Source organism: Ptychodera flava, chromosome 3, assembly GCF_041260155.1.
Source record: "Ptychodera flava strain L36383 chromosome 3, AS_Pfla_20210202, whole genome shotgun sequence".
NCBI lineage: Eukaryota > Metazoa > Hemichordata > Enteropneusta > Ptychoderidae > Ptychodera > Ptychodera flava.
In genome coordinates, this window is record NC_091930.1 from 6,370,990 (window position 1) to 6,381,047 (window position 10,058).

The 10,058-nt window shown below is 39.4% G+C and overlaps 1 protein-coding gene across 1 annotated transcript; it reads right to left on the reverse strand.

Annotated features, from left to right (window-relative positions):
- Nucleotides 1-339: 339 nt before the first annotated feature.
- LOC139129463 (uncharacterized) lies at nt 340-9,786 on the reverse strand. The gene is made up of 3 exons (XM_070695095.1): nt 9,724-9,786; nt 9,254-9,355; nt 340-2,995 (listed from the first exon to the last, which is right to left on the reverse strand). The coding sequence occupies exons 1-3, from the start codon at nt 9,729-9,731 to the stop codon at nt 2,740-2,742; spliced, it is 366 nt and encodes a 121-aa protein (XP_070551196.1). The 5' UTR covers nt 9,732-9,786; the 3' UTR covers nt 340-2,739.
- Nucleotides 9,787-10,058: the final 272 nt, after the last annotated feature.

Sequence of the window (10,058 nt, forward strand, 5' to 3'; positions counted from 1 at the left end):
CATTTTCGCTTGAAGTTTTCGCTGGCCTTTCTTCTAACATAAAAGCCTGTAGGCATCTCTTGCATCCGAGCCCAAAGGTATAGGGCATTGGCATCATAGCCTACTATCTTCTTGCAGTTTTTACCACTGCGAATAGCGGTTTTGTCTGCCTCTTGGTAACGGTGGAAAATGATGCTTGGACCACCAATGATGTTGGATTTGAATGTGTCGTATAAGTCTTGATCTTGCTCACTTATTAGAGAGAAGGTGACATCAGCAGGAAGCTGCCCAAAGAGGTATCGCATAGTCATGCCGGGCAACGAAACTGCATCTTTGAAAGGATCAACTGCTTTATCTCTGTAGAAGGCAACCATGTTGTCAATGACCTGGAGAAAGGGTTTTACGTCATTGTTGTTATACCATATGAGGAAGTCTCTGAAACTTGACATTTGGCGTGTTTCCCAGATCTGCTGACAATATGCATAGTCTTCCATGCTAATGTTGGTCGCCTTTAAGCTGCTATAAAAAGTGGAGTGTGGTGGAAGTGACGCTTGTTTCAGCTTTTCGAGTGAATCCATCCATTCGTACGGAAAGAATCCCTTCTCTTCACCTTCATTGTATGCTTTCAAGAATTGAGCATAACTGCAGCCATGGGAGATGTAGTTTGCAACATCAAGAAAGCGGAGTCTGTCTGTCTCTAGCACCAGATAATCAGTAGACCTCTTTATGACGAACTTGACTTCATCTTGCTGTAACAGTTCTGGCCAAAGGTAAGGTTTTGCTACATTCAGGTCATAACGGCCAGAATTGAAGCCAAGAACAGGTAGCTGTTTCAAATACCTCATCAAATGACTCCACAGCTTTCTCAGAGGATGTTTGTCATAATCATCTGCAACGCCCTCGTTTTCCATCTTCTCCTTTAACTCGATTACAACGGATGCAAACCTTTCCTGCATCATATGGAAGCAGTTACGACTGATGGTGTTCAGGTAGTTGAGCATGTCAGATACCAATTGCTGAGGGTCCCCTTCAGAAATAAAACAGCGTGGTTCTTCAAATGATGGTACGTTACTACATATGCTAACACTCAACAATTCATGTTTTGCTTCTAGGCACAGTTTTTCACCATGGGATGAACTTATGTTGTCCTTGTTGAGATAACACTCGAAATCAAACGTTGCTCTGTAAGGGTAGAAGCGCAAATCTTCCGGCACAGCAATTCCAATCATTGAAAGTGAATCAAAAATGGTAGGTGTGATTTGAAAAGTGCCCCCGGGGAACTTGTGTCTTGTTTCAGATGTACAGGATTTCTCGTGTTTGTGAAGATTTCTTAGACAGTCGTATAATTTGTCACAGGAGGAACACTTGAAGGATTCGGCATACTGGTAGAAATCACGAATATATGAAAAGTGACCTCGGTGGTGGTTGATGTACATGGTGTGGTCATATTTTCTCTTGGACTGGACAAGGTGTTTGATGATTCTCTTTGAGTTGAGAGACTCCTCTTGCTCCATAGAGAGTTCGCACACTTCAATATTAATAGCGAAGATAGCTTCTAATTTTGAAATGTCGTCAAAGGACACACCTTCGAATTCCTCGCCTGCTGAACGTCCCTGCTGCTGGAGAAATTGCTTTAGGTAGTTGACTGTAGCTACTTCTAGATTGGTTTCCTCATAACCCTTGGCCAGTGCGAGACAACGAATGAAACACAGATTGTCATCATAGGGTCGGTTGGTGTGTGGGTTGTTAACCAGTGCCACGACACTGCGACATGCCGTCAGTGCAACAGGTAAGTTGCCGATGTCCTGGCACCCGATGCTGTGGTAACATTGGTGATGAGTTCAATAACCCATTTATTGTTTGGTCTGCTCTGTTTGATGTCTTCCATGACGTCGAAATCGCGCAGGCAATCCAACAGGTCGGCCAAATCATCTTGGGTTCGAATCAAGGCAGGGTTGTCCAAGAGATGATTGTTCTGAGATGGATAGAAGTATCTCAACTGATCGGTTTCAACATGACGCATGATAAAACCAAGCGCAAAGTTGACTTTATATTGAGTGGACTGGCGTCGATGAACCATGTTTAGGAAACTCTTTAAGTCATCTAATTGGAAACCACTTGTCAGTCTAAAATTGTAAACATCTAGCAGGGGATTTCCTTCTCTATGCCTTGATCTGATATGGGACCAGTTTTCCCTGTACGTTGGAGTAAGATCTGATGGATCATCTTCTCCAAAAATGGGCTCTATGGGATCAACAGGCAATTGTTGTTCCATGTCGCTGTCTGATGCGGACACATGTCCACTCCCGGCACCGCCCATCTGAACTGGCATTGGTCCATTTTCTTCATCTGACGATGACGATGATGACCATGAAGAGGAGGAGGATGACGATGATGGAGGAGACGAACTTTCAGCTGCATGATCACGATGGCTGTGTGCCTTTAATGCCTGAAACGACTTAAAAGCATAACGACATCGCGCACACTTGTATGTTACGGATTTGCCTACTTTCTTGTGGATTTTGCTATGGTTGATGTGATGAGACTTCCTGACGAAGGTCATGTCGCATACGTCACACTTGTACTTTGCCTTTGCTGTGCTGTGAGCGGCCTTCATGTGTTGTAACATGTTGTCTTTCCGTGTAAAAGGACGGTCGCAAGTCGGGCATGGAAAACGCTTTTGTTTAGTGGCCGAACGACTTGTACCCTTGGAAGTACTGGCTTGTGCTTTGAGACGATGGACACTTGTTTCGTGTCGCATCAGGTTGTCCTTTCGATTGAACGAGCGATCGCAGTGTGAGCAAGAATACCTGTGTTGTTCACCATGGACACTTGAAACATGACGTTGCAAATTGCGTTGACGAGAAAAAGCTTGTTTGCAGTCAGGGCATCGTAGCCCAGTTTTGCTGAAGGTGTGAGTGAACGGTTGGTCATTTCTTGTAAGGCTTCTATGTACTCTGGAGATGGCTGTTGATGTGTTGAGAGTAGTGGTCTTGCTACAGTGTCAGTTGCAGTCCTGAAAGTGGAAAATTCAGGAACAGAAAAAACAAAAAAAAAACATGATTTGCTTTATTTTTTTTCATACAAAGTTGAATGATCTATCATCATTATTATTATTATTATTATTAGGGGCCCAAGCCGACCGGCTGGGACCCTATTGTTATTGCTCAAGTTCTACTACTTCCTCTTCTTCCTCTTTTTCTTCTTCTTCTGCCGATTCTTTGTCGACCTAGATCTCTAAAACGGCTGAACGAAAACTTCTAAAATTTGCAGGGCTAGTAGGTATCAATTAGTACTCGTGCACCTGACCCTTGAAATTTTGATTGGTCACGTGACCTGGTGGCCATATTGGATTTTCCAAAAACCTAAAAATGGCTTCTCCAGAAGACCTAGGGGTCTAGTCGATTTGAAATTTTTTGTATAGTAGCATGACCTAAGGTCTCTAGAATTTGCAAAATAAATCGCATGCGGTCACGTGACCTTGGCCACCGTATTGGATTTTCTAAAATAGTCATTTAATCTTTAAAATCTTCTTCTCCAGAATCGAAACATCGATTAAGCTAAAATTTTACTCATGTCATCCTTACAGTGATCTCTATTAAGTTTGCAAAAGACATTTCGATCGGTCACGTGGTTTGGCCGCCATATTGGATTTTTGAAATCACAATTTAATCTTTAAAAATCTTCTTCTCCAGAACAAATTCACCAATTGAACTAAAATTTAATAAATGTCATCTACAGTGTGATCTCTTTCAAGTTTGCGAAAAGCGTTTTGATTGGTCACGTGGTTGGCCCGCCATATTGGATTGTGCAAAAAATCGTAATTTAATCTTTAAAAATCTTCTCCTCCAGAACCAAAACACTGATTAAGCTGGAATTTTACTCATGTCATGCTTACAGTGATCACTTTCAAGTTTGTGAAAGGCGTTTTGATCGGTCACGTGGTTTGGCCGCCATATTGGATTTTGCGAAAATCGTAATTTCATCTTTAAAAATCTTCTTCTCTAGAACCAACACACCGAGTAGACTGCAATTTTACATGTATCATCTATTGTAATATCTCTTTCAGGTTTGTGAAAGGCATTCGGATAGGTCACATGGTTTTGCCGCCATATTTGATTTTGCAAAACTCGTAATTTAATCTTTTAAAATATTTTCCTCCAGAACCAATACACAGATTGAACTAAAATTTTACACTCATAATCCCTAGTGGTAGTTCTTTCTAATTTCCGAAAGGCGTTTGGGTCAGTCAGGAGGTTTGTTCGCTGTAGTGGATATAGCGAAAATCGCAATTTAATCCTTAAAAATTTTCTTCTCAAAAACCAACACACAGATTTAACTGAAATGTTACTTCATATCTTTCTTAGTGCGAGCACTTTCAAGTTTGCGAAAGGTATTTGGATCGGTTAAGTCGCCCCAATGTTCATAAGGCAGCAGTTTAAAACCTCATCAGTCAGAAGATCGATCAGTGATGTATGTTATATTGTACACTTGAGAGTCAAAGACGGAACAACAGACTGCAATGCCCGCTGTCAAATTCAACCATGGATGTAAAAAATGATTACATCCATGATTCAACTAGCAGTCGCACGAACCCTAATCTCGGCCCATTGTGTATAGTAACTTCAGCGCCCAGGTTTTGTACGCCAGGATGACGTTGTCAAGTATACTGCCACGGAAGTACTTAGAAGAGCGTGCCACTAACTTTAGGGGTGGCCGACTGCTGTGATTGACTGAAATAGAGCGGGACAAGGTCCTGCCACAATTACTGGGGTCTACACACAGCTGTTTTGTGAGTGTCAAGGATCATAAATGAAGCTATTCGGGTAATTTTGTATGTAGGTGTCTGAATGCACGCTCACTTGTTCATCACGAATAAAAAAGTAAGATATATGACATTGCAAGGTGTGGTGATTTTTTTATGTTTCTCTATCTGACATGCATGGAGTGGCCCTGGTGTGTTGTGTAACTGAGAGCATGTAGCTGATTAAAAATGTAAACAAGACCACATCAAAATTGCTGATACACATCGATTAAAACAACACCTTGTGTAATGAAGTTCGTGGTGACGTTGAGATCTAATTGAAACTAAAATGTCAATATTATGAAGTAAGGGTATGATAAACATTATAGGCTGTTTGTCATAAACATTTTGAAATCGGAAAGTGAGAAGTAAAATACTTGTAGAAAAATGTATTGCGTCACTGTTGCTGAAATAACAGGCTATCGACTCAATGCCGGCGAACTGCAAAATCGTCACTCACAGCACGGTTTTGTGAGGGACGTGCTCACAGCCTGCAGGTAAAATGGTTAATCAGAGCTGGACGCTCTTGCCATTGTTCTAGGTCTAATTAGGTGCGACCATATCAGTTGTTAGTGTAGCTGTTCAGAATGTTTGTTTGCGCAGCTTATTACAGTGGGAACACTCAGTAAATATGCACTTCCTCAATTCCAAGGTTTGAATATTTAAGCATGTGGACTTGAGTGACACCAACCATGGATGTATGCACTAACGTTCAGAAACAACAATGCTAGAAACTTTTGCTCCAAGTACCACTACTGTCACTATTCAGTTTCAACGATCAACTCCATGGGTAATTTAGAACGTTCTTGTGTATGTTATCCAAACACTCTACATTAGGTGCCATACAATAAATTCTTTGTTTGCCGTTCGCGTGCTGGTAGGATTTTCAATGGACGAAATCTGAAAAACAAACATAAATCGCCTGCTTGAAAATAAGGTGCGTTGTGGCCTTCCTTTGTTCGCAATGACGCAGGCAGTGTTTCCGCTGCCTGCTCGCAAAATCGCAAATGCGAGAAAAAAGTAGCGTTTGCCGAGAAGATTTAGGCAAATATTATCCAAACTTGCGGATCGAAAATTGCAGATGACGTCATCACTTTGTCTGTCCACGCGCTGTCCTGCATTCAACTTGAGAAGTAATACTTTATCTCTGTGCATCCCCGACCTTATGCGTCAGAAGATCGTATTTGTAACACATACAGTAATGAATAAAATTGTTACGAAATAGCTAACAAACCAAAAGTACCCATGTTTACCATGACTATTTGACTAAGATGTTACTAAGTTTTGGGTTGGACAACTTCGCACAATGTACCTACAGATTGCTCCGTGCACTGTGCAGTACAACGTCGTCACAGGCGTGCTGTTTACTTGGTAGTTTGTATAAGTATAGTTTATGCTACGTTCCGACGTTCTCTTCCGACGTTCTCTTCGTAGAACGTCAGAACATAGCATAAACTACACTTATACAAATACCTAGCTCTGCATGACAGGGCTGTGTGTTATAATACCGGCGTTATACGATGTGGTGGGAGGCCGTATAACGCCGGTAACACACAGCCCTGCCATGCAAACAGCACGCCTGTGAGTGTCATCATCAACACTGAAGGATCGTAGTGACGGTGAAACCATGGATGTAAAGCGGCAAACTTTCGTTTTGACTTTAGGCAGCTCCACCAATATTGGGGAGAAACCACCCCTAACACAGGTTGTAAGCGCAAGTAAAGCTATGAAATGGAAAGAAAGATTATGATCAGAGTAGGAAAGTCGACTGGAATTTGCAAAGTTAGGAACGGCATGGTTAAAAGCATACGGCTTTTTTTCAACGTAGAGCGAGTAAGGCACTCCTGAACGGCGAAAATGTTGGTGGTGTATTGCTGCCAACAAGAAAATATCTGTACTGACGTTAGGAACTTGTGTGAATTGGCTTCCTTAAAGATGAATTCGCAAGAATTTTCAGTGTATTGTGACGTGATATTGTAAACAGATTTTCAGAGAAGGCGCTCGCTCGTCCGCAGAGTACAGTCGACGTACTTCCGCATTCATATTGTGCAAATGTGCAAGTCTTGTCGCGATATTTGAGCATTTAACTTGACCGTCAGTGAAACAAAATGATGTTTCTCCATATCAAATCATTATGTGTTTTATATTTTCGGGTTCTCTTTACGTATTAGACATGAACATTTGGATATATGATCCGTGATTTTCGCGATCCGTGGCATGATTCATATCAAGCTGGCCGTGAATAGGCACTGACGTTTTTGATGATGACCCCTGACCCAAGTGTCATCGATGCGCTGTGCGCTGCCAGTGTCCGAGCATCGCTTGTTAAATTCATAGAGCTACCAAAGCTCCATGCTAAATTCAAGCGTAAAGCAAATTTATCGAAAGTCTATAATGCACACATTTCTCAAGTCTAAGAGTATTTTACTTTTGAACTGCTATGAGAATGGATATCTAATTCGTTTGAAAAACTGGTACAGAAGCAGGTTTCGTGCCGTTGTCTATAGCGATATGTGCAGTACAGCATTGATAGCGATTACAGGTTTGTAACTATTAAATATAGCTGCATCGCATACGCCTAACTTTTGCCTCAGGACTATTATTATTTTACACTTAAAAAGGAGGATTCGTACTCAAGGCTGTTATGATTTGTTCAGCTACCCACTCTTCTTACTGCAAAACTTGTAATCTTATAAAAGAGACTGTAGTTTCAACTTTTACCACGATGTTTAGCATTTGTTTCCTGAGTAACAACTCCATACTTTGTTATTGCCAGTAACTTTTGCATTTTAATATTGGAATTTTCAGGTTTTGAAGAACACCCTTTTGTTCTACCCAACATTTTGAAATTCATAGTGTACAGGTCATTAAAACAACTAGTACTACGCCAAGAAAAATAAAACGTTTCTTTCTTATTCTAGACATATTTCAAAAATTATGTGGTGACGCGGGTTTCTTTTTTCATTCTTCAATCAACAACGCAGGAAAAAATGACAACATCATGATGCACGCAGAGACAAATGTACAGCAGTGTTGCTTTATTATTTTTGTACAGCAACAGTTCAGCGGTTTAAGTGCAGCATTTGCACAGTTTTCACGAGTAATATAAGAGTGAAATATGTATACAGTTCTGATCTGAATGTTAGTGTCAATTATTTGTACGGTTCTGTTTTATAAATGCACTATCGTGATGTATTTTTTGCAGTTTTTTTTTCATGTATTTCCTCATTAGCAGAAAATAGGACGCAGAGGAAAAAAAAAACTTTATTTTCTTGTCATCACATCAGTCTGTATGGCTGACAAGTGACCACACAATTAATGGACTTTTATTGTAATACTATTTCCCATTTGTCTATGACACACACTTTTTAAAGTCATGTAAGCTTAATGGGAAATGGGGAAAATGATCTTTGACACGAAATTTTCATGTATAACAACTAGTTCAAGGATATATCAACACATAGGACACATATTAAATTTACAGAATGAGCTAGGATGGTATACATCAATTTGGCTTAAAATGCTGGTTCGCCTAGACATAAAATGATGTGGTGAGGCAGGAATTTGTTACTGTAATTTTTTTTATTCTTCAATCAACAACACGGAGTTAAACATGACAACATCATAGGAATGCACGCAGACTGCACAGCAGTGTTGCTTAATTATTTGTGTATAACAACAGTTCTTTGATTAACTTAAGCGCAGCATTTGCACAGTTTTGACAGCGCAATATAAGAGTTACATATGAGTACAGTTCTGAATGGAATATAAGTGTCAATTATTTTTTAAGCTTCTGTTTTATACATATACTATCGCCGAGTTTTTTGTGTTTATTTTGTTTTTTAATTATTTCCCCATGAGCAGAATAAAGGCTGACGCGGCGGATCTGAATTGACGGGCACGAGGATGACAGACAAAATTTTTATTTTTCTTGTCATCACATCAGTCTGTATGGCTGACAAGTGACCACACAATCAGTGGAAATTTATTGTAATGCTATTTCCCGTTTGTCTATGACACACTTTTCAAAATCATGTAAATGGGAAATGAGAAAAATGATCTTTGACAGGAAATTTTCACTTATAACAACTAGTCAAAGGATTTGTCAACACATAGGACACATGGTAAATTTCCAGAATGAGCTATGATGCTCTACATCAATTGTACTTAAAATGCTTGTTCGCTCTCTCTGTCAAGCATACTTTTCACAATCATTTCACATGGGAATTGAGATGCGTGAGCTTATAAATGTATTTTCACATGTGTTAACAACTAGTCTAAAGATTTCTCTACCACATGAAACACATGGAAGCTCAAAATTTGCACATTGTATCATCAATGCAAGTACTTTCAACCATGGCAACCGCTTGGGCCCCGCCAACGCTGCTTGCAGCTTTATAATAATATTATTATTGCTGCTGCTGTTGTTAATACCTAAATGGAATACAAACATTGATCGAAATAGCTTACCTAGATCTCTTACGACAAGAAGAGTCATTTTCATCGGGTAATTCACATTCTTCGGATATTTGACCATTTACTGCTGACGACTGGGAGGTAGCGTTGGGAAAGCTAAAAAAAAATCAAAATATAAAGCGAGTGAAATGTCAGGCTAACACAGAACCTTATACATACATACACACATACATACACACACACACACACACACACACACACACACACACACACATATATATATATATATATATATATATATATATATATATATATATATATATATATATATATATATATATATATATATATATATATATATATATTATATATATATATATATATATATATATATATATATATATATATATATATACATATATATATATATCATAACATTGACTGGACTTTGAAAACAGAATACGTCGGGTAACTGACATAATAAAAGAATAAAATATAATCACACAAGGAAAAAACATGCATACCTGTGCATGTAGGAGGGTGAGCAAACTTCATGGTCAGATGCTGACGACTCGGAGGTGGCATTTGGAAAGCTTAAAAAAATAAATCAAAATATAGAGTGAGTGAAATGTGAGCTTAACACAGAAGTCATACATAATATGAAACACAGAGACTTAGGCCTAATTTAATTTGTGACTACACATTAAACGCGTTTCTATGTTGTACGCTGTAATTCCTATGTTTTCTATAAGCTTATCGATTGTACAAACTTACTTTGGCGCATATACGGGTGAATATGGCGCAACTTCAGCAGATCTCCGTGACTGGCTGTCCTCAACATCGCTTTCCTCACAGACCA